The sequence below is a fragment of the Odontesthes bonariensis genome, chromosome 16 (assembly GCF_027942865.1).
Source record: "Odontesthes bonariensis isolate fOdoBon6 chromosome 16, fOdoBon6.hap1, whole genome shotgun sequence".
Classification (NCBI taxonomy): Eukaryota; Metazoa; Chordata; class Actinopteri; order Atheriniformes; family Atherinopsidae; genus Odontesthes; species Odontesthes bonariensis.
This window is the reverse complement of record NC_134521.1, coordinates 12,587,803-12,613,069: the sequence shown is the minus strand read 5'-3', so window position 1 is coordinate 12,613,069 and position 25,267 is coordinate 12,587,803. Positions and strand designations below refer to the sequence as shown.

General features: G+C 40.3%; 2 protein-coding genes across 2 annotated transcripts; both read right to left on the bottom strand.

The window, feature by feature from the left end:
• Positions 1 to 1,547: 1,547 nt before the first annotated feature.
• Positions 1,548 to 11,490, bottom strand: nufip2 (nuclear FMR1 interacting protein 2). Its single transcript, XM_075487973.1, has 5 exons — positions 11,273 to 11,490; positions 8,092 to 9,771; positions 7,410 to 7,442; positions 6,153 to 6,206; positions 1,548 to 5,993 (listed from the first exon to the last, which is right to left on the bottom strand). The coding sequence occupies exons 1-4, from the start codon at positions 11,418 to 11,420 to the stop codon at positions 6,154 to 6,156; spliced, it is 1,914 nt and encodes a 637-aa protein (XP_075344088.1). The 5' UTR covers positions 11,421 to 11,490; the 3' UTR covers positions 1,548 to 5,993; position 6,153.
• A 4,057-nt stretch (positions 11,491 to 15,547) lies between these two features.
• LOC142401933 (glycine receptor subunit alpha-4-like) lies at positions 15,548 to 24,827 on the bottom strand. The gene is made up of 10 exons (XM_075487384.1): positions 24,769 to 24,827; positions 24,069 to 24,196; positions 23,238 to 23,305; positions 19,945 to 20,168; positions 18,789 to 18,871; positions 18,558 to 18,695; positions 18,230 to 18,444; positions 16,606 to 16,772; positions 15,917 to 16,001; positions 15,548 to 15,820 (listed from the first exon to the last, which is right to left on the bottom strand). Exons 1-10 carry the CDS (start codon positions 24,825 to 24,827, stop codon positions 15,548 to 15,550), a joined length of 1,440 nt encoding a protein of 479 aa, XP_075343499.1.
• Between the last annotated feature and the right edge of the window lie 440 nt (positions 24,828 to 25,267).

Here is a 25,267-nt window from a genome sequence, read left to right as displayed (position 1 = left end):
ATTGAACTTGAAGCTTGTTTTTTTTAACAGATTTGTAATCTTTCTTTCTTTATAAGTAGATGTTTGGGAAATATTTTGCCAACCAAATTAAATATGGGTTGAGCTGTGCAGTTTCTGCTCATTTAGTCAACTTTTGCAGTGACTTAATGTGTGTTCATCCCACATCCACAAGGGGGAGTCTTTGACTAAGAGTCAGCACTTCGACTCACTGATGATGATGATGATGATGAAGATGATACGGGAGACCTGGGGACCTTTTGATCAACCTGCCCGAGTGAAGCTTCCTCTGATACCGACTGTGAACACACTGAGCTGGAACATCTCCTGACGTGCTGAAAAACAGACGAGCAGATGTCGGGGTGTCCCAGATGCCCTCTTGACTCTTGTTTCTTGGCTTTGGTGCTCTTTTGGAGAATTGATTTGCTCATCATTCTGTTCTAGCTCTTTCTGAAGAGCAGAAAGCTGGAGCTGAAGGGAGAGGATCCCTTTCTTTCTTTACTTTTTGGAGGAAACTTTTGGCTTTCTTTTTCCTCCGTTCCTTCCACCTTTACCTCATTTCACTGTAATAGTTTTTTTCCCCCACATAAACACATTTTCAGAGACACCAAAAGCAAGTAAACTTAACTTTTACCAGATAATATAAAACAGATAAGGACAAGAGGCTGTCAAGTAATCTGAGATGCTTTGCTATGAAACTACTTTAGTTTCATGCAAACTGTCCCAAAGTTAAAGTTTTTGATTAAATACTCATACATTTCTCTCTGTTATCACACACGGCACGTAGTCAGCGTTTGCGTATCTACTTAAAATGTTTATTTCAATAATGTAACGAAAGGCACGTCCCACCGTCTGTGATCTAAAATCCAGATGCAATTGTGGCTGCTGAACAAGCTGTAATTTTAATCAGTTCCACACCACCAAACAGAAGAAAAACATGAATTGTGTGTATTTGTCCTTTTAAAACTAATAGAAATTTCATTTTAAACTTTAATGTTAAGATTTATGAAGCAATAGTGACTCAATGTGCAAGAGAACTGGTTAAATATGTGGAAGAGGTGTATGCTACGTCCAACTCGGCTTCACCTCATGGTAACAGTGTTTGGTTTGTTTGTCCTGATATCTCCCTTGATTTTTAGTCACTTAAATCGTTCCCATCATGATTCTTTTGCAAATATTTTTCTAACAGTGATCCAGCACTGACTGGATCACAAATTCAGTGATGAGCCTTTTTCTGATCACATCACGCTCTCCTTTGGCTCGTTTCTACACCCAGATCTATGCATTCAATTCAGTTCTGTGTGTAAAAACTACTGCAATTACAAGAATGAGCGAGGGCTGTAATTATGAATCAAGCATTAATAGATGTTGTACTTTAAAACAAATAAAATAAAGTGTATTGTACCGTTCGCATTAAAAAACAAAACCACATTCTTCATGAAAATTTGACATTTTAATGGGAACTAAAACAGTGAACACTGGAGTCTTTTCTTTTTTTATTGACTATTACATTGTTTGGAATTTGAGGGTTATTATCATGCTTAAAAAAAAAAAAAAAAAAAAAAAAAAAAAGAAACGAACATTGTAATGTGACATTTTTGTTAAATTCAACACAAAGAAATTAAATAAAATCAGACTGCTCACTGAACTCAACTTAAATGCCAACCTTTAAGACGTTTGAAAAAGAAATGCTATTGCCTCGTATTTTAGGGGGCACAAGAAATGTGTGTGTGTGTTGGGGGGGGTAAGAGATAAGAGGAGAAGCAAACAAACAAAAAAAGCATCATCTAGCACGACGGCATCTGAGATGACGCACAGAAACGAAGCAAAAAGAGATGATTCGCCACGACGTATTTTCTCCTGTCGACACATCACCTGTTTTTATTTTTTGCACCTCTCAGGTGAATGAAAACAAAAGCCCCCCCGCCCAAAAAAAAAAAACATTTCTACGAAGGACAACGACAGCGTAAAGAAGTGACAGTTTTCTAAGTGGAGCACAAACACCAAGTCCAGCATTTCCCATTACAGATGACTGATGACTGGATGAAGAAGCAGCACTTTCGGTATTTGTTTCACTTTTTTTTTTTGTTTTGTTTTTTTAAATTTCAACTCCTAAAACAGTACAACAAGACGCTCAAAGTGACATTCAGCTGCTACAGAAGTGACTTCTCCAAAAAGAAAAAAAAAAAAAAAAAAAAAAAAAAAAAAAAGACTCCTCTGAACTCGGCAGGATGTCAGGAAGCTGGTTATGACATCATCGAGAATGCCCCTCCCCCCTCCGTCTGAGTGTTTGCCCTTCAGTAGCTGAATATCTGAGTAGTGTACCTTTGGCGAAAGCAGATCCAGAGTTGTTGAACTGCACGTTAATACCTCAGTCTCCCTTACAACATGATCAACAACACCACGAATAAAAATATATTAAGAGGAACTCTAGACGTAATTATTTCAATGCTCATCACTCCGTCACTACTATCTGTAGAAATGCATTAAAATAATCTGTATAAAATCTGCTGGAAAAACGTTAAATCAAATATATTAACATTGGTGCTATTTGGAGGAGGGATGGGGGGGGAGAATGGGTCTACATCAGCCTCAATCAACAACTAAAGTATCTAAAGTTCAAAAAATGAGACATCTTAATTTTCTTAATTATTTTCTTTATCATTTATTCATTTTAGTCTCATCCTACTTGTGCATCTATGGATAAATTAGGTTATAACACAAAAACATCTTTAAAACATGTTAAAATATCAGCTTGTTAAATGTGTTCAAATCAATTATGTGCTGTGTCAGACATTAACGCGACGATGGACTGGTACGAGTATACACCAGCAAACGCTTTGTCTGTCCCCATTCAGAGTGATTTTTTTGGCTTTAGGTCGCACAATTTATGAACAGAAGCCAAGAAAATTCTACCTATAAACACACATGAGATCCTCATTGCTTTCAGCTGCGTCCACGTTGGTTAAAAAGGAAGAAAATCAGGGGTTAGCCGTGAGAACATTTAAACAGCGTTGCAAATTTCACTTTAAAAAAAAAAAGAGTCAAAGAAAAGAAAGAAAATGGCACGGATATATGCTGGAAGCAGATTTTTAAACAATCAAAATTGCTGTAAAGGTTGGTTTTATTTTCTCCCCTCACACAGGCACCTGAAGATAAAACAAAAAGAGGGGGGGAGGGGGTCAAATTATACGAGGAACTTGCATATAAGAGGAAGAACTTGCTATGCACACACACACACAAACACACACACCCACCCAACAAACAACATGCCACTCACAACCTGGAAGCCTGCATCAGCATCCTCGAGGTGATTGCACATCCTGAGGAAATACAAACTCCACCCGATCAGGCTTTTCTGAGCCCCGATCATTGATTAAACCATCTGCTTAGCTTCAACAACCTGTTTTTGGTTTGCAGGCTACGACGCTCGATCACCGCTCGGTCTCACTAAAAACGCGTGTTCGGCATAGCGTCGCTGTATTAAGTGCTTCGAAGGTGGGAGGAGACTCTTAGATTTCCCTGTTCCAGGACCATCCTCTTTTAAAGAAAAAAAAATAAAGGAAGATAGAAAAGGTTTTCATTGTAAGACTACAGTAACATCACACGTTTCAATCACCCTGTAGAGGAATCTGTCCACTTAAATCACTTTCAGTCTGAACAATTTGTCTCCTATTACGTGCAATCAGACAAAATTAAAGTTGGGATTTTTGCCAGAATTAAGATCAACTTCCAAAAGAATAAATGGATATATGCTGTCGGACTGAACATTCCTTTCTTCCTCCTGGACTGGATTCGAGTCAACTGTTCTCATTCAGAGGGGCAGCATCTGGTGCTGAGGCGTACGCTGCAGGAGGCGGTTTAACGAGCAGAGGGCCGGCGGCGCCCGGACGTGAAGTTAAACGTCAAGATACGGGACAGAGAGAAGAGAATCGGCTCCGGCTTTCCCTTTCAGCCCGTTTGAAACACAGTGGTTAAAAGGTGTAGTCGAGAGCCCGGATTACAGCTGCGCTAAGCATTCCTAAATCAAGCCGTTTGACTAGAAAGACGTAAAGAGAGGAAACAGACGAGCAAAGATCGCAGCGATGCGTCTTAACGGAGAAAAAAAAAGAAATAAAAACAAACGGGGTAATAAACCCAAAGTGGTGACTGACGGTTTTTTCCTCAAAAAAAAAAAAAAAAAAAAAGCCATTCCTTGGTGCGTTGTCATGACAACATGAGACTCTACGTAGTATTACTCCAATTCGGCATTTTTTTCCAATACGAGAGAACATTAACATGAAGGGCCGTTTGGCAAAAGAAACAATGTGGAACATAGTCATGGCTTTATCAACACTACCTGAGTTACATGTAATAATTCTGTATTTAGCAACTTTTTTTTTTTCTCTTTTTTGAAAAGTAACAGCCCAGAGCCATTCTTTCAAGGAGTATTTCTAGTCAGTACATATAGATTTCTCTAGTATTTAGGATAAAGGAAGTTTGTTTACATAAAGTGCTATTAATCCACACATGAACCAAATCATATCTTCTAGAGAAAAGCTCCTCTGTGATGTTGAATAAACCAATCCTGACTTGGTGATTGAAGTGATGTCACAGCTGACCAGTTTAGCAAATTTGGGCTCCCTGGACTCCCTCGATTTAGTTAGAACCTTTCAACACGAGCTCTGTTACACAAAAAAAAAAAAAAAAAAATTTTTTTAAATGCACCTTTAACATACTGAACTGCGGGCTACACCAGCATTTTGGGTGGTGATTTTGTAGCTCAACCCATCTGATACATGGCGTTATTGCACACTGGTTTGCAAACGTAAAATTGTATCCACAGTAAAACATTATAGTATAACTCATCTTCACATTTCAATAAAGTTTGACAAAGTGGCTAGCTGGGGGAACATAGATTAGTATTGCAATTGTTGTGTTTGTGTGGCGATGAATAGTTACCTCCGACCCATCCATTTCCACCAGTAAACATGCAAAAAACACGATGCCTTAAGGCAGAAAAACGCTGATTTAAAAAAAAATATATATATGAAAATCATAGGCTGTAAAATGCAATACAAGAGGAATTTAACCCCCCCAAAAAATGAGCAAGCTAAATTATGTATAGCGATATCCTGAGTGTGCCGCTCGACAAACAGCACAAACTGCAGAATATCTTCTTGGAAGTCTGTTGTTTAACAGTTCGTCACCCAGCTGATGCCTAAAGTTGGATTTCACATGAATCAGAAGGTCTGTGAACCTGAATTTAAGAACAGTCTTTGATAACAGAATGACCATATGCATGAAATGTATGAAACGCTTCAAGATAAACAGAAAAAAAAAAAAAAAAGTCCTGAATTTAACCCGATTTTAAAAATCTTCAGCACAACTAATAAAGAATGGACATGAAGGGGTGTAGCTTTCCTTCAAGTTGTGCTCCGGGGGGCATTCAGCAAACAAAATAACACTTGTTAGGTCAGCTGGAACAGCAAGAAACAACTGTTGAATACACATATATAGATCGTTTTTGGGCTTTGGGATTCCCTAACAGATTTAAGACAAGGTTCTTCCTCTCTGGATGGGGCCTCACTTACAAACTCCCACTTCAACTTTAACAGGACTCAAAAACTCTTAAGAGGGTCTTCTTTCATCGCCGATGAATTCAAGCTCGCACACAGATGTGTATGTATAACATCTAACATATCTACAATGAACTCATTTGAATGCGTGAAGGAAAGAAAGGAAAAAAAACAAACAAACAAAAAAAAAAAAAAAAACGAGTGAGGCATCCCAGACTGACGGCTGACGCAGTTCAACAGGATAAAGGCTTTGGGAGGTGCAGTCCAACACACCTTCCTTTGTTGAACTCCCGAACATTATCCCTTAAGAGCCATATGACAAACCACGACCACAGCTCAACGTCGCAAGAGTCCATTCATCATGTTGGAGAGGCACCGATCAACTTCTTTAATGTTCATCCAGAGTGTGTGTGTTTGTCCGATGCCCCGACGAAAAGTCTGTTATTACACCCGAGATTCCAAGGAAAAGAAATCATGCTTAACTATCAGTGTTTTCACAGTTGTCACTTTATCTATCCGACAAGATTTGTTTTTTTTGCCAAGGTAGATAACTGCAGCACCCAGAAGAAAAGAAGGTAAGTACTGTAGACGATCTACCTCACTGATCAGGTCCGTCCTTGGTCTCATCGTAAATCACTACTCTTTTGGGATCTACAACGGGGGGGAGAGAGAGAGAGAAGAGGCCCAGAGTTAGATTACTCAAGAATACCAAGGGCGTGAGACTGCATTTACCACAACACACACACACAACTGCTGCTGGAATAATCTAAAAGCTTAATGACAACAAGATAAGAATGACTTCAAAGTGAGAAAGTAGCCTCAAACATCAGTGAACTTGCATCAACAGGCAGCAAACAGAGGATCGTGCAGCAGCACATTTTAACAGCGTCTCCGAGGAGAACAATGACTTACAAAAGACAAAATGTGGCCCTTTTGTGATTTCATCATTTACAGTTATGCAGTGCTTGACATGTCTTCCAGAGCAGAGCAGAGCAGTGCCCCCCCCTCCCTCACTTGCATCCATTAACTGTAGTTCACAGAATAGAAGAATACCCCTCGATAACTGCACGTTTACAGTTACAGTTTCAGCTTGCAGTCGAGTGCACGACTTACTCCACACGTATGAGACTGAATACGTAGAGGCTTAACACTCTGAAGCTCCTCGGCAGCATTAGCTCTTCCCAACTGGACAATCGGTGACACGAGGAGTCCATTATTGTACTTTAAAAGTGATTTTTTTTTTTTTTTTTTTAAAAGGGAAAACCAATCGGGGGGGGGGTTACCCCAACTGCTTTATTTCATGCTCACTGACATTTATAAAGGAAATGTGAGCGGGATCAGGCGTGCGCACGGTTTCCTACACATGGATTTATCTCGGCAAGCGTACTTTTCAGATGTTGTGTCAATATCAAAGCTACGCTGCTTTTCTTTTCTTACACGAGGCCTCAAATCCTCAGGTAGGGAACTGCTGCTCTTGGGGCCACGTCAGTGGCATTAATGACTCTTAGTAATAATTATCAAGGCACAACTCTGGATCTTTTTAAAAGAGTAGCTGGGTTTTTTTTTTATAGCATTAAAGGAAAAAACATTTGCACAACATTGATGGAAAAAAGGGAAAATATTAATTAGTCTTAAATCAACTCAGTCTGGATCCTCTGCGTTGCCATGCCGACCACGAGCATCACATTCAGGTTCAGGACTAAAACGCAAACATGCTCGTTTCTACTCATTTCTAAACAAAAGTAGCTTCAGGCATGGTCTCCCAACACAATGAACATTTCTTTTTACTGTTATCAGGAACCCTGAATCAACTTTCTGTTGATAAAAAAAAAGCAAGATTAAAATAGAATTTACCTTGTTTTTGCAGGTTGAAAATGAATTCCATTTCTGTTGAAGACAAAAAACACATTATTTCAGCATCATTAAGTAGTCGTGAGGAAGATTCAAAGATAATATCTTTAATACGGGAAACATACAGCTTGATAAAAGTAGAACTCTCATATAAAGAATAATACTGAGAATTTCTATAAAACAACCCTGTTTTTGTTTTTTTTAAATGCTAATGCATTCACCCCCCCAGCAATAGTTATTCATCTACTTATTAGTTTTAATCATGAATTCCAAGAATCATCATCTCAGCTCTGAATTCAAATTGCCTCAAAACGCACAAAAAAAAACCCAAAAAACATTATGTGGGTCCTATCGTTAGAGTTTAAAACATAAAAAGCATTTATCAAGGAGGTTAGAAGCGACGCACCATCGTTTGAAGACAAATTTATATTGTTTTCAGAAATCCTTTTTTAATTTGTGAGGAAATAATGGAGAAAGATGGAATGACAAGAGTGAACCCAGGTATTAAATCAAACTAAATGCCATTTAGTAAACTTTTACATTAAAGTGGCAGCTCGAAGGAGCTCTTCTGGAGAATTAAAATACAGTTGGGAGGGGGGTGGGTGACACAACCACCACATCTAAATAAAAAACTTACAACTTCAATGGTGCACTAAACTAACTCAACAAAAGCAGACAAAGTTACCTTTAGTGTGATAAGTGACAGCAGCTTTAATATCAAAGGGCCCCCAGCTACACCTCCTGCCAATGTCTTTAGAGGGGGCCTGTTCTTTAGAAGCGCCAAAAAATAGTGTGGTTGGCTGGCCCTGTGCAGGCTTAGCACCGTTGTCTCTGCTGGGGGCCGACACAAAGGAACCTCCATCCTTGGTCTCAACTTTAGTCTTTTCCTGGCCGCACGGCTGCAACTTGGTCTCCTCCTCACTGATCACACAAGCGGGAGAACAAGCATTTGACACTTGGCAAGGGGCACAAGTCCTTTTTTCTGGATCTTGAGACAAAGTGCCAGGTTCTAAGAATGATGGGCTCACATCAAAGCAGGGCTGAGCAACCTTGCCCGCAACAGTCTGACTCTCGCTTTGAGAGGTCATAGAACTCTGGTCCTCGGCAGGCACCTGTCCATTTCCACCTTCCAGCCCCAAGTTCGGTTCATTGATGAAGGAGAGCCCCCACTGATTCTGGAAGATGTCTCCCAGGGCTTTCTGATTTGTCTGAGCAGCCGGTGGGTCAAGGTGACGAGCGCTAGGGAGCACAGGTTGCATATTTAAAGGGTAGATTAAAAGAGTACACTTTCTAAGCTCGTATGCTTCTCCATCTACAGGACTTGTTGTAGAGCTACAGTTACTTTCCAAAGAAGATGCTACATTCTCGCCACTTGGGACAGATGGGACTGATTGAATACTACTAGCAGCAGGAGCAAAGAAGGTACCCACAGATGGGCAGCCGTTTCCATTTCCAGAAACAGGACCGTTAGTAAAGCTAGCTGAGGTGATAGTTTTCATAGCAGACATCGGAACCTGTGACAGTCTCACAGGAGGAGGCACTGCCTCTGCTCCGCCTTGAGCTACTTTATTGAGGTTCTCTTTAACTTTACTTGCATAACTGATCTTGGGAACAATTTTAGCACTGCTATTGTCCACAGGAAATACTGGAGGGGGCTTGAACAAGGTCCACGAGTCCTCTTTTGAAGGCGAGGAAAGCTTGCCTTTGTGCCTTTCCTCTGATTTTTTAGTTTTGCCATCAGAGTTTTTCCTCTGAGATTCACCCAACGAAGCCTCTGACATGACAGCAGCGCGTTTAGCCACTGACTGAGCTTCGACTTTATGAGTGGATCTGTAGCCGTCAGGTCTGGTGGTCATTCCTTTCTCAGTTGTCTCAAGATTCAAAGCCCCCAGTTCTTGTGTAGTGTTGCCAGGCTGTAGGTCTTTCTCCTTTTCTTTTGTCACATTATCAGTGTTCTTGGCATTATTACATCGGGTCTTACGTTTCTTCGGAGTAGTATATCCACCTTCAGAGCCACTGCCATCATTGTCTTTGCTAGAATAGCCATTTGTAATTAAGCCACAGTTTACAATGCCATTCTGAAGCAACGCAGAGTCTTTCTTATCCAAAGGCTGGACCTCGTGATGACTCAAATCCAGGGCCTTTTCCTTGTCATTTTTAAGGTCCATATTCTTCTTGTGGTCCGATCCTTTGCTGCTGACTTTTGGAACAGGTGTGTACAGCTTCTGCGTTCCCTTCTGCTTCACATTTGCATTACTCAAGTGTCTGTTACCATTGCTGCTGGAGGGAAGCGACACACCAACAGTATCAGACAGGTGTGGATTCCTGTCCCCCTCCTCGTCACTGATGTTTACTTTCTTATTGCCTGAAAGGGGGAAACAAAATCAGTTCATGTTGAAATTACAGAACACAGCCAGCTATTACCAAACAGGAAACTATCCAAGCTCGTAGAAATTTCCCACAAAGGCAGCATTAATCCATTTAACATTTCTAAAGTCACAGAAAGATACACATCTGCACGAGTCTTATGCAAACCCATCAGTTATGGATATAAACTAAACCCCACCCTTGAAAATGGTGTTTGACAATGAGCCATTTACTTTGTAGATAATTGGAAAGCGCTGCTTGAAACATCATCTAAAATGAGCCAAATGCTGACAATATGTCAAAAATTACATGCGTGCAAGATACATTCCGGCTGTTAACTGCATGCAGGGTCTGATCTGATCTGAAGTTAAAGACAAATTGTTGCAATGTGTGACACCCCTGGCCACATTTCTAAAACAAATATAGCTTCGCAATGAACCATGACTGGGCCTTCGAATTGCTCGGGACCATGGGAATTGCTGTGTCAACGTGGGACTTCCCACTTCATGGTGCTTCTCCACCCTAATGTTTGTGGGCACAACACACGAAATTCTGCATACAGCCCCGCCTCTCTGAAAAGGAGACGATTTCTTGCTTTTTTTTTTTTTTTTTTTTAAATAAAGTAAACATAAGGACTGAAACTGTTTTCAACCAGCGTACACTCACTGTTCATAGTACCTCATAGTACCTATTCATTTGAACCAAGAAAGATCAAGTAGTTACAATCAAGACGCTGCGTGGCTTCTCGTTAACCATGCAACAACAAGCAGAGGGCCTGTCAGATGGCTAACGTTAGCTAATGTCAACTAACCAGGAGCTCGCTTGACATGAACACATCGTGGTACCAGTCGCTGTATTAGTCGTTTCCACCAGATAGCTGCAACTCAAGAACGCGAAAACCCGATAATGGCGTGCCAAAAAAGTTAGACATCTTAGTTGTGCGGGATTTCCAAACTAGCCGGGGAAAAGTGTAGCATTAGCTCGCAGTTATATTCTAACATGGCCGACAGGAAACGGCAGCACAGAACATTCCAGTGGAGCCGGCTCGGTTTCCTTAACTGGACACAGGCATGCTGAAATGAAACAGATATAGCTTCGACTGTAGCGGTGGATTAGCCATGCAATTACACCATTTAGTGCGTTAAAAACACACAATGACCCGAGGAGAGGTTTTTTTTAGTGATTAAGCACAGGAAAACTGGGTGGTGAAACCGGCGCACAAGGTCAATCCCCGATGTCAACCCACCAACACCATCGACAACTGTCACGCAACGTCAGCTAACATGAAGTTTATTTTCTGATAGAACTGTGGCTAAATATCGGTCTACTCAACTGCTGCAACGTCTCTGAAATTATTCAGGGCAACAGCTAACAGATAGCTAGCAGGCTACGCACTCAATAGCGATGTACTTCACGTTAGTTAGCAAAAGCTAGTCGGCTCATTGACATTAGCTGACCAAAGCTAGCAAGCATTAGCTAACTTTTCCGGATGGCCCAACCTGTTTTCTTCGTCTGCGTTTCCTGATGCTGGCACTGGAAGTGGCTCTGATCATTTTTTAGATAAGTTGCGTGTTGAAAAGAGTGTCTGTCTTCCCCGTGGTGGTGATATTGCCTGTCTTGTGCCCGATCTTTGGGCTGTTCCTCCATTGAAATGAAGAATGTCGGACTTGTTCAGCCAGTGCGTTAGCTCCCTCTAGCACGGGACAGTCCAATCACCACCAGAGTAAAACGGAAGCTATTTGAAGCCTCTGTAAACGTCAGCAGTAAATGTCTAAAAATGGCACTGTTTTGGGTGGTCACCGCCACTAAAATCCATGTTTAGAGTATGTGCTTAGTTATGCTGGAGACTACTTTTGCAAGAGCTTATATGTTAATGCTGATGTTAACTTTGACCTTGCACGCTTGAATAAGTAGAAAGATTATTTAAAAAAAAAAAGAATCCTTTTTTTTTCAGGGTGGGAAATAACGGGGTGGGGTTCGTGCATGAGCCAAAATCATATGACCTGAGGCGCTGCCACGTCTCCAGCCAGTGGACACACTTTGGTAGAGGGTCAAACCAACACCAACTAAAAATACAGATACCTGTATGTAAGTGTTTAGTAATGTATGATGCTCTTGATGTTGTTTTACGCATAGGCACGCGTGAATGTTCTTGCATCTTCCACCAAATGTAATGCTTATTTTAAGCAGGATTGTAAAACAGAAAGTAGTTTGGACTAAACTAAAATAAGTCCACCCACATGTCAGACAGCTTTAAAATAGTCTGACTGAATGAAAGCCAAAGAGCTGAAATATAGCAGAATGTTTATTAAAAGCCACAGTTAAAAACATGTAAAAACGTCAGCTTTTAATACACTTTTAGATATGGTGCAAACGTTGATTAAATTCAAGAAAAAGAGTAAAATGTTTTGTTAATTGCACATGAATATTAATACCAAATATAGTATATAAATGCACTAATTTTGACATTTACATGTCCCAAACGTTAGTGTCATTCGGACTGAGAAAAATGCAAAATTTCTTCTGCTGTGTCAATTTTAGGTTGCACATTTCTCACATTAAAACATAAGCTCGCAAAAAGCGCCCTCTTGTGGCTACAAGTTCAAAGTCAGGTTTCACAATTATGAGGCTAAACTAGACAGTCAAAAAAAAAAGAAAGAAAAAAGGTGACACATAAAGCAAGCTCATTTCTCAAATCTCTCTCTCCTTTGAGCTAAGTGCTTGGACACAGATGAAAACTTACAGCTATGTGAAATAAAATGAGATACCTGTTGTATTTTCAAAAATAAAATTTTGCCAGCGTCTCTAAGCTGTAAAAGTTCAGTATCAGGGGTTCTTTCATCGTCCCCTCTTTAGAAAAATAGGCCACTCTTGCTCCATACACACTATTATTGCTGATGTATGCAACTCTCCGCTTTAGCATATACACGTGAGAGCTGCTTCTTAACTGAAATATTTATACGGCTTCATTTAATGACTTATGAAGATTTATTTTTAAAATGAGAGGTTTCTAGCGAAAGAGTCCTCTCTAGGCATTTGCGTACAGACATGCTGGCCCCACAGTAAAGGAAATAAAAGAAGAAATGCTGGTCGGTACTAAGCAAAGTCACTATGAGCTCATCCCTGGACGGGAGAATTATTAGAGGTTCAGTGCTGCTGTAATAATTGTGGCTTTGGCGTTTGTTTTTGCATTTTTAGACACTGAACACGTTTTCTCAGGTGAAATATCGAGGTTTGAATGAACAGATCTTTGTAATGCTGCACTTCTGCTGAAGAGAGTTTTCATTCGGGTTAATTTACTATTTATAATAAAACCATTTCTTTATCTGAGATGGACCTACAAATAGTTCAACACACAGCTTCTGTTTATTCTTTCTACATAGGATAACTTTAATTTTTTTAACGCCATATCATCACCCATTCTGAAAGCCATCAGAGAAATTTGTATAACCTACAAAATACTAGCTGCTCCAAAACCAAGTAATGGCAAGTATGATTCTTTCTGTGTTTAATGGGGACTTTGTATAGTGGACGACTTTTCAAAGCATATTAGCTTCTACTGATGCTACATTTCTTCTTAATGATCAATTCTTATTCTTGTTCTTGTTGACAGACTGGATATTAAGTTGATATTGATCATAATATTTGGCTTTATGGGTGTCGTGACATGACATTGCATTATTACAATATACAGTGACGTCTTTGTACGACTATCTTTTCCTTCTGTTGTAAAATAAAAGACTGGAATCTAAGAGTGAAGCATTTCGAAGACGGGTTCTTATTCTAGTATTTATTATGGATAGATTTTCTGTTGCTCCCAATAAAACTGATAAATACTCTTGTAAAATATCATATCTTTAAAAACATAGAAGATATCTCGTCTCGATTTTGATGGCAGCAACACATCTCAAACAAATACGTGGCCATGTTTACTATTGTGCAGCTTCCCCTCTTATTTTCATAACAGTCTCTAAGGGTTTGGGACACAAAGACACTGGCTGCTGGACCTTTGGGAGATGAATGTTGTCCCACTCTTGTGTGATATTGAATTCTTTTGTTGTATTTTGCATTTCATGAGACACGTGACAAACGTTTTCAATTAGCGAAAGATCTGGACTGCAGACAGGCCAGTCCAGCACCCAGACTCTCAGTATGCAATTTGGCATTGCCTTACTGAAATATGTGAGACCTTCCCAGAAAAAGACTTGGATGGGGGAGTATATTACTCTGAAACCTGTATATACCTTCCAGCATTGAATGTTCCTTTCCACATATACATGTTGGCAGTTCCACAGGCACTAATGCACCCCATAGTATCAGTGATGCAGGCTTTCAAACAGAGCACCGATGATAAGCTGGATTGTCCCTCTGGGACACTGCATCCATGATTTTGATTTGTCTGACCACAGAACAGACTCTTATCTTCACATGTACGTTAATGCAAGCTTTAAGCTTTAGCATTTAACACAGATTTTTAGTCATCTCCTATGTGAACAGAGATGTCTCCAGACCAGCTGGATCTTATGATAATTTTATGTACTGTAGATGTAGTTCTGCAATTGTGCCGTGATTTGTAGACACAGCTTTCCACGGATTGCTGAACCTCTGCCCTGGGGCTGCACTGGGGTGTGGTGGTTAGCACCATCACGTCACAGCAAGAGGGTTCCTGGTTTGGGCCGTTCTCCACATGTGTGCGTGGGTTTTCTCCGGGTACTTCTATTATCTTCCACCACCCAAAAACATGCATGTTAGGTTGATTGGCGACTCTGAATTGTCCCTAGGAGTGGGTGTGAGCACGCATGGTTGTGTGTCTTATTTGTCTCCATGTGGCCCTGTGATATATTATCTAAGTGCCTTGAGATGACATTTGTTGTATTTGGCGCTATATAAATAAAAATGAATTGAATTGAAAAATGAATTGATGGACTGGCGACCTGTCCTCGGTGTATCCCACCTCTCGCCCCATGACAGACGGGATAGGCTCCATCCACCCTGAAATGGAATAAGCGGGTATAGAAAATGGGTGGATGCACGAACCTCTGCCCATCTCCTTCAGAGACTTTGCCTCTCTAAGGTGCTCTTTTTATACCCACTCATGTTACTGGTCTGTTGCCAATTGACCTGCTGTAATTTTGTAACTCACTTACTTTTCCAGCCATTTGTTGCTTCCACCCAAAGTGTTTTTAGATGTTTTGCTGGTATCAAATTCAAGATATTTTTCACAACATAGTAATATGTCTCACTTTAAACACTTGATATGTTTTCCACGTTCAATTGTGAATAAAATATTGTTTTTTGAGTAGAAAAATGATTGCATTTAGCTTTTAGTTACATTTTACACAGAGGTCCCAAGGTTTTCTGGAATTGGAGTTGTATGTTTTGTCTCAGTGAGGCTCTTTGAACACGTACCTTTGGACACTGTCGGCTGTGACACATGAAGTATCGACCTGGTTCTACAGCAGTCCAAACATTAGTGAACTACAGTGACTGCATATTCGGAAATGTTTCCATAAAAGTGAGTCGATTGTTGCAGACTGAACACATACACTGTCAACTGATGTGTAATCTTGCATCAGTGCTTACAAAAAAGTGCATGTCTTTGAAAATAATAAAAATCTAAATACGCAGACGGACTCTTCCTTCCCAGTGGCACCGGACATGCAGTCATGATGCATCTTGCATCTAAGCAGAGGACTCTCAGTCTGTAAATGTTTCAGTAAAGACATCAGAGCTGAAAGTATCCAGTGTGCTCATTGTCCTCTGTCTGTGTTTCCTTACAGGGTGTTTTCAGCATCCCCATGTCGTAGAACTTTGTAGGTAAGCCAGTAGAGGACATTAAACATTAGGAAACTCATGGGGAAAACGGCTCGGGAGATGGTGTCGATCCTTTTCGCCTGTTCCACAAACCGCCGGCGTATATCATAGAAACCTAAACCTGGAGGTAGATCGGCAAAGACCGGTGTTGCATCCATTTCTGGTGCACTTTCTGTTGACAGGGCAAGTCCAATACTCTGGAAGAGAAAACCCTGCTGTGCCAGCTCCTCCTCCTGGTAGACACAAACACAAGAATTATCGCACTTATTGAGATACACATTGAATCAAGGACTGGCTGGTGTTGAACCGAATGAGATGATGGTACACACCCTGGCGCAGGCACTGCACCGCTCTGTAACGTTCCCGTGAGCAGCGTTGTTTCCTTTCGCTTTACTATCACTGCTTCCCTGCTGATAGTAAAGAGACATTTAACATTTAACAATTTAACAAACTGCTCTGAATAAATCTTTCATGCTCGGTTCATTTTCTTTGTTGCGTTATATTATTCCACAAATAATTCAATTCAATTCAGTTTTATTTATATAGCACCAAATACAACAAATGTCATCTCAAGGCACTTAAATAGTATAGTCCAATGGAAGCCAATTAGAATTCAATTAATTGTAATCATAATTATTTTCAAATAATCCAATTCATTCATATAATGAGTATAATGAGTATGAAGCAAATGCTTTTAGTTTTATGTTCTAAATATTAAAAAGTGATAATCCGCCCTGCTATTGCTGTTCCGCTACTTATTTTAAGAAGTGATTTATATTTAAAGATGGTTTTGCCCTATTTTGTGTCCCCCATATTCTTCTCGTGGTATCCAATGTGAGGCGGCACGAGGTTGAGAACATTCTGTCTACAGTGAAATAAGGTAACTTGAATTAATAACAGGTCAGTGCTGTCTGCATTTCCTGGCAGTAGTGCAGCGTGCAGCTGAACTGTTGCTCTCGCATTGCTAGGCGCAATGAATAGCAGGTGACAGCTGCCCGAGGGGCTGAGTGGGTGTGTTGCACTCACAGTTCTCTGTCGCTGCTGCTCCTTGAGTTTCCTCCTCAGTCTGAAGAACTCCTTGTGCTGGCGTGAAACGAAGTTAACAGCTGCATACTCCAGCAGTGCAGCAAACACAAAAAGAAGACACACTGCCATCCAGATGTCTATGGCTTTGACATAAGACACCTGCCAAAGCATGGAAAATAAATTTCTCGGTTAACATTAGATTTCACTACACATTTGGGCACAAGTAGTTCACTGGGGCAAAGTGGAAATGGCAACTTTTTCTCTTTGCATTCAAGAAGATGTGGCTTTGAGCGTTGAACTGAAAAGCAGTTTTTTTTTGCTATGTCCCCCAGTGTTAAAATAACTAATCCTTTTAATACACTTGAAAAACATACATACATGCACAGATCAGCCATGACATTCGACCATGACGCTCTTTTGGCTCATGCTGCTAAAAGAGCTGTGACCAGACAGGTACCGGGACGTTAATAATGGATCCTTCTTGCCCTGTGGGTTGTGGATAGTGGTCTCGTTTCCCATAGATGCCATCAGATTGGTATCTGAGGAGTTTGCTGGCTTGATAAGCATCTCAGGATCTTTATTGTGTTTTTTATGAGTACTTCCTAAGCATTTTTGCGGGGCCCACGACTGTCTGTCCTGTGGAGGCTGCTGCTGTAAGGAGAGAACTGTTTCCACTGTCTGACCAGTTGTTCTTGGTCTGAAGTGTCAAATTAACATGCCAGAATGCAGTTTTTCCCAGAAAAACAGTGCATGGTAACAAGATGAGCAGTGTTACTAACTTTTCCTGTTGGTGGTTTTATTGTTGTGGTTGATCGAATGTCAAATGCAGTATTCCAAAAAATACTCCAATATCCTCTCGCATTTTGCTTCCAAATTTCCTGCTACATGGATGCCTTAAGTGGTTAAGCTGGCACTTCATGTACAGAGGCTGTAGTTCCTTGATGCAGCTGGCTCAAGTTTAAGTCCCATCCTGGGGCCCTTCCCTGCATGTCTCCCCCCACTCTATCTGCCCCCTTTCCTGTCCACATACTTTCAAATAAAGTCCACCAGCTCTCAAAAAAAAGAAAAGAAAAATTTGTGCTACAAATTACGACTGATACGTTAGAAATAGGCTCAAAGTTTAAGGTATGATTTTACGCTTTAACATGTCCCAACAGTATGCAAATATTGTGAAGATGTGAAAACAAGGCGTCTACACAGCTTCAGTTGTTGGGTCACCAATTGCATGTCACAGTAACAGACTGTGCCTGAAGAACAGGCAAAGTATTACTTCCATTAACTACACTATAAAATTGCTCCACTACAAAGAGTAAGCATGTATGAGACTACCAAAAAAAGTACACAATGACCTGAAAGTGTTGTAGCAGGGACATGTATACAGACATAAAGCAGAGAGAGATCTGAACCAGTTACTGTGTCCTTATAGAAGTGCTTTAATGCTGTAACTGGTTGAAATGGAGCCAAATGGAGCTACTGTTTGTAGCAACAATCAGTTTACGGTTTCATTATATTTACCTTTAATGCTTTTAGTATATCAAAGCTCAATGAACAGCTTCATGACGAGACAAACGGCTAATTAGTTTGTATTATGTAAAATATCACATCAAACGGCCAACCTTTGGCAGGGAGGCTCTGGAGCCTGAGCTCTGTGTCGTCATGGTGAGCACGGTAGTGATTCCCAGCCCCACTCTGGCTGGAGCCGCATCCATGTTGATCCAGAACGACACCCAGGACAGGATGACCGTAAGCAGGCTCGGTATGTACATCTGGATCAGGTAGTAGCCCATTTGACGCTCCAGGTAGAATTTGACCTCGATGCAGGTAAATTTACCTAACCGCAAAAGAAGTTAGAGGTGCAAGCTGACAGTCGGAGAAGAAGTTGATTGACAGTGTCTAAAGAGGTGCAGAACAGATGGTCACTAAATAAATGCATGAGTTATATACCTGTGTTGTAGTACTTGGTGCAGTAACCAAGACCTTTCTCCTCCTTCAGCAGAAACTGAGGGAGCATCAGGTCATCAGCCACCTGCACCGCTCCAACATCCAGCCACTCAAAAATAAGGTCATTCATGGTGTAGCCAACTAGGAGATGGAAAGAAAGTATAAACTATGCAACAAATCTATGACAATAATCTATCAATTTAGTTTTCATCCGGCCTTGAAAGGTTAACTCACAACTCTCTAGCTGCATCGTACAAGTCTGGCTGTCCATGGGAAAGTTTTTAAGATCCATGGGGCAGGAGAGTATAAGTGTTAGCCTGAAAGACAGAAAGCACTGCCATCATGGTGTTGGAATGATGTATATAACAAAAAAAGATGCTGCCCCCACATTCAAACCCATGATGGCCTAAAAGGCATGTGAATTCTCAGCCAGCCAACACCTCTAAATCCTACAGCAGTAACTCTTACTCTGCTGCCTTCGATGTCACTTAGACTCATTACTTTAAAGGGTCACATCATGCAGCTCAAATCTTTTTGGCACCTGTCCTCCTCTTCATCTTTCTGTTCCACTGCACTCCATACGAGCTGCTGAGAGGACTGACAGGTGCTGACAGACAACAAGCCAGCCTTTATAATCTAGGCTTGATGTGAGACGGGCCAAGAACGCAGCCGCCATCGGTTTTAAGAAGCCCACGGGATGTAGAACTCATTATCACAAAAAAGAACACCCCGTTACTGAGTCTAAGTGTAAGAAATTAATTGATAACACACTGAGTTTGTGTAGCTGTCACCATTTTCTGGGTTAAGGCATGAAGTCTTTCATTGTTTATTTTAAGAAACTTCCCTTCCTTTGTTCAAACGAGAGCAAAATGAAGCCTTTCATGCTGGTGAGCAATAATGCAGAGGGAGGGAAGTATTGCGGTTCAGTTTCATCCAGATATACTGCAGCTATAGGACATAAATGTTAATTCCATTATTATTTACATGCTTTAAGATAACCTGGTTACTGAACTTTGACCAAGTTCAGTAACCAGCAGGGCAACTCATTTTATTGTTAATGGAGCATTTGACAGTGCCTCCTGTTTCTTATATTCTAATTATAATTGTACCATTATGGTACAGTTCACCCCTGCTTTAGAGGCACAATACTGACCTGATTTGTTGTCGCCTGCAGTTATAGTTTAGCATTAACTTGTTCACAGTGTGTGGCTGGACAGTACAATTACAGCTGAGCTGAACTGGAGTGAGACAAACATGTAGTAGACCATAAAATGTGCTCTCAGGAGCAGAATTTCATATTCACAACACAATCTGATAAAACACTTGTAATGTCTAAAAGAGGGACATGAATTATTGAACCAGATTCACACACCCCAAAAGAAAGGATCACCTGATGCTGTAGAGGACGTTTCCATTCTGGAAAATGCGGAGCAGTTTGTTGTCTGTTGTGACCTCGTGAAAGTTTGCTCCCTTTTCATTTGCAAAGAACAGGTCAGGTTTCCAAATAGAGTCCAACATTGAGGGGTCCAAGTCCAAAGAGTCATCTGGATACTCCTTATATGCCAGCCGCGGGTCATTCCACTGCTGCCGTAGAAATACGTTTAACCGGTAGTCCTACGGCACGGATACACGATTACAGAAAAATACACTTTTCATAAATGACAAACAAAATATTGCAAATGTGGCAATTCATAATGCAGTGGAACTACATAAAGATAAGATTATATTTCTAATTATGGTGAGAGGGCTGAAAAAGGCTAGAAACAGTTCAACTTGCAGCACTGAAGTGCTCATCACCTAAATGACAGCAAACTCAATTAAATTTTCATGGCTTTGGCTCTGAGGTATTTAAAAAAAATGCCCAAGTGCTTTTTTACTCTAAACTTGAATAACTTGACAAATAAGGTCGACATATGGCACAAAAATAAGGATAGTTTCTTATTTGACAGGGACACGGGGGAACAATGACAAATAACATGACTAACGTTATAAATAAATGTAAAACTAACAAATGAATAAACTATGATGATGATTATGTGATAAACTGAACAGATGCTGTTTGAGATACTAATCTGTTTAGAGGTCCTCATCTAATGACAGGAAGATTTGGGAGAAAAGGGTAGGCTGAAATGTTCTGAATGATTAAACACAAAGGGGTAACATGTGTGACATAAATGAGCATGACCCCGTTCTTTTATGACTAACAACAAGGCAACAAGTTAAACCAGCAGAGACTGTTATAGCTGAAAAACCTGTAAATCTGTAAATAAGAGCCTTATAATTACGAGTCAATAAACCCTTTCAAACTCAGTTATAATTCTACTAAATTTGATTTAAAAAATACAATAATATGACAGATATTTGAATCACTGTGGTACTGAGAGATGCTAGTGCAGATCTCAGGTTGTTATGTCTCAGATTTGAACGATTGAATACTACTTTATAGATCAGATTCTGTTATTGTGTTATTACTACAGGTAATATACAGATACATCCTGGTAATATGGATTAGGAATGTAAACTGCAACATTAAAGTGATTAAAGTGATAGAAAGTAAGACAATTTCCTGAGTGATGTATGATGATGGGGCTGCAAGCTGGTGTGGTGGTCAGCACTGCTGCCTCAGCGAGAGGGTTCCTGGTTCCCCAACTTTATGTGTGGAGTTTGCATGTGCTTTTGTGAGTACTCTGGTACTGTGTCCTCCTCCCACTATCCAAAAACATGAATGTTAGGTTCACCGATGATTCTGAGTGTGAGAGTGAAAAGTTGTTTGCCTTGTTGGCCTCTGTGGCTCTGTAATAGACTCATGACCCTTCAGCTGGGATAGGCTCCAGCCCCCCGTGACCCTGAGTTGGATTAAGCAGGTATAGAAAATGAATGGATGGATGTACTATGATGCGATTTGCAATTGTACGTTACTTAATTTCTATTTTACTCTACTTTGCAATTCCACTGTAGTACATTTCAGAGGGAAATACTTCCTTCTCCGCTATATTTACCTGACAGCTTTTTGTCACGTTTGTCCCATAGTTTTATTTAAGAAACAATGAAATGATCCAATGTAGTTAAAGAAATAAAGATTTAGTTTGTACATCAGCACTATGTTTCTCCATCAGGTTTCTCTTATGTTAACAAAACTGTAGGTAAAGTAGCTCAACAGGTCCACATCAAGCAGCTGCAACAGGTACATTCTGCCCACTGTACAAGCTGATTATGAGGAATATGTAAAAGTATATCAGTCAAGACGAAGTTGGTCCTTTTACTTCAGTACTCTGATGGCATTTTGTCTCTTATACTTCGGCTATACTTCTTCATGCAAGACCTATTACTACACCGCTGTATCAGTACTTTTATTGATGTAAAGCATCAGACTACTTCGTCCACCACTGAATTATGATGGTCCACATGACAGATATATCATACTGTCCTGAGTACATTGTCAGTTTTGGTACTTTATATGTACTTCAACATTAGTTCTTCTATACATTTTCCAAAGTATATTGAATGCAGGACTTACCACAGACTGTCTCTACAATCTTGTGTTGCTACTTTGACTCAAGTGAAGGATCTGAATACATATTTTTCCACCACTACTGAAACATCACTTTTATGTTCTCTGACAGCACTCGGTGGAGCAGTTAAATTTGTAATATAGGGAGGTTTGTTATTATTTTGAGTAGCAAATGTTGAGTATAACAACGTTAAACTCAGACACTGTTATATGAAACTTACTTTGGATAACAATATAACCATGAAACTGACTACAGGCATCAGTCTACAATAAACAGATGGCCAGTCCTTTGGAGGCATCTCTTTTAGTCTGTGAAAGATGCTCTTACTAGTGGGAGCAGCATCTTTCACTGTATGAAAGATTATCAGCTCTACTTCATTGATAACCAAAGATTATACGAATGCCAAGACAGGTAAAGAACTTTAACCAGAACTAAGAGATCAGATCACATCACCCCAGTTCTCAAGTCTTTACATTGGCTCCCGGTCAGATACAGAATAGATTTTAAAGTTCTGCTACTCGTCTACAAATCACGGAACGGTTTAGGTCCAGAATACATGAATGACATGCTAGCAGAGTATAAACCCAGTAGAGCTCTGAGATCTGCTGACTCAGGTCAGATAGTGGAGCCCAGAGTTCAAACTAGACCCGGTGAAGCAGCTTTTAGCTGTTATGCTGCACACAACTGGAACAAACTACCAGCAGAACTGAAATCAGCCCCAACTGTGAGCACTTTTAAATCCATGTTAAAAACATTTCTCTTATGGTTATGGTTGAGTTTAAATCTTTCTTTTTCCCCTCTTCTTTGATAGCTTTTAACTGTGTTTTTAATTTTTATTCTATTTTTTTCTCTTTAAATTGCTGCTTTATGCTGTTCTTTTAAATGCCTTGTCTTTACGTAAAGCTCATTGAGTTGCCTGTGGTATGAAATGCGCTGTATAAATAAAGATACTTTGCTGTGCTTTGCTAAAGAGGGACACACCAACATATAAAACTCTACTGTTAACTCTGATATATTTAAGGTAATTCTAGCGCATATTAGAAGACCAGAGTTGTGTTTATTTCACTTATCGTTGCACCACCTGCACAGTGAGAGCAAAGGGGCACCATCTGGGTTGTTTGGCTATCAATGTTTTTATATAGATAAGTAACAAAGCAGGAATAAAGCTCACCATAGTTGTTTCAGTGATGGATCCAAAGCTGTTGATGAAGATGTTACAGGTGACATTGACAGGGGGACCTGACAGAAACAGACTGGCATTAAACATCACAGTTACACGAGTTTCTTAAGTATCCCATGTGATGTTTGTTAAGTGGGCAGTTAAAGTGCTAAGCTTTCCTATAAAGTAACATCTGCTTGTTTCCTTCATAATAAGTCATGTTACATCCTGATAAACAAGACACATTCAAGATAACTGGCATGGAATCGTGCTGTCGTTTCCAGTACGCTCCTGTTAGCGTAGTCCATCTGTCGACCGCTGAAGGTTTAAATGTTTTATTGTCTCATTTCAGGATGCAATAATTTATTGATTTTGCTTTAGTTACATTAGTGTATATAAAGATAATTGGTTGGGATTTACCCAGCATGCACTGACAAGGATGTGGAGCATGTATGAAATAAATATGAAATGCAACCCCAGAGGCTGAAGGCGAAGTGTGTCAGAGAGAATCTACTGGCTTCACTCACAAGCAGTGATCAAGATTGGACTGAAATAGGCCTGTGGGGTAACATGCGAGGGTGACTGCACATTTCAGTCAGAATAAAATCTGATAGAGAAGTAAATGAAATCATAACCCACGGGCTGGGTCAACACAAAAACAGCAACAGCACACGACAGAAAAAGGGAAAAATAAAATAATGGGTGTGAAATTATCATAGCTTGCAGCATCTCACATTTCTGGCCCATCTGTGAATGATTTGTGCTACTTGGCTGCTCAGAATCATATTGAGCAGCACACTTTGTCACACCTGTCCAGGCCGCAGAGGTCCCACAAGTGCTCACCTTTAAAATTTGGTCTGATGCGAGCGTCATAGCCAGATGTCCGTCCCATCAGTTTGTCCAGAAAGTCAGATGGAGAGGGGGGCTTGGGTGCCTTGCTGGGGAACTTCATCTCCTTACAGAGCACAGAGCTGCCAGGTGATGGGACAACCAACTGATGTTTTATTTTTGTCTTTCTCTGTCTTTTTTAACGTCGAATGTCCCTGATTTTGCTTCAGGAAAGGTGCTAACACCTGCTATACGTGTTCCCAACATTTCAGATGGGACAGTGACTTCCCTGTGGCTCTTCATATATTTTTATAAGTGTTCTGATTGCTTTGCTGTGCTCAGATTAGAGGTATAAAACAATTCCTAAACATAAAAGACTTATCAAACAGTCTAAAATTCCCATCAAACAACTTGATTTGTCTGTTTTTCTACAGTAGCCCCTGCATGCGTCACAGAACATCTCACTTGGCAGAACCGTTGTCTTTTAATTACATATCATGAAATACTTAACTCTCGTTTCTTCTTATGTTAAGAGAACAGAGAGATGCTGACAAGCCTCTTGGTCAAAGAAGCACTCAGCTCATCGTCTGTTATATTATCACGTACAAGGCTCAAATTAAACACAGCACATGCACAATCAAATAAATGTGCGCCATAAATATTACACTTAACTCAACTGCAGGATGATACGTTCCAAGCTCAGATTGTTTCTTACCTTCCTGGTAGAAAATACACAAATGAAGCCCACAGCCAGTATAAGTTCAGCAGCAGCATTCTTAGCTGGAAGTCAGAGCGGATGATGAGAGAGGATGAACTGAAATTGAAATTTTAAAAAAGCAGAGGAGCAGGAAACTTCTTGTTGCTTTCCCAGCCAGGCTGTCTTCTTGGCTCAGATGAGCCTCTCTCTCCATGTGCAGGTGTAAAATACAGGAAGCTGCTGCTGTATAATTCACAATCCCAGGGAGGTTTTTTTTTTTTTTTTTAGTCCTGTCTGTGTTTGTGTGGATGACTTCAAGCTTGATCTCTTTTTTATGGCCATATGAATGCTGAAGGAACTACTGCAAGACTATTTAAAGAGACAGTGCGTCCTTTTCAAAGCACAGTGGTCCTGCTTTGCTCTTAATGACAACCTGAGGGTTTTTTTTAGAAATATTTGGGATTCAGACCAGATTCCTTATATTCATCAGGCAGATTTTTCTAAAATAAAAAGTTAT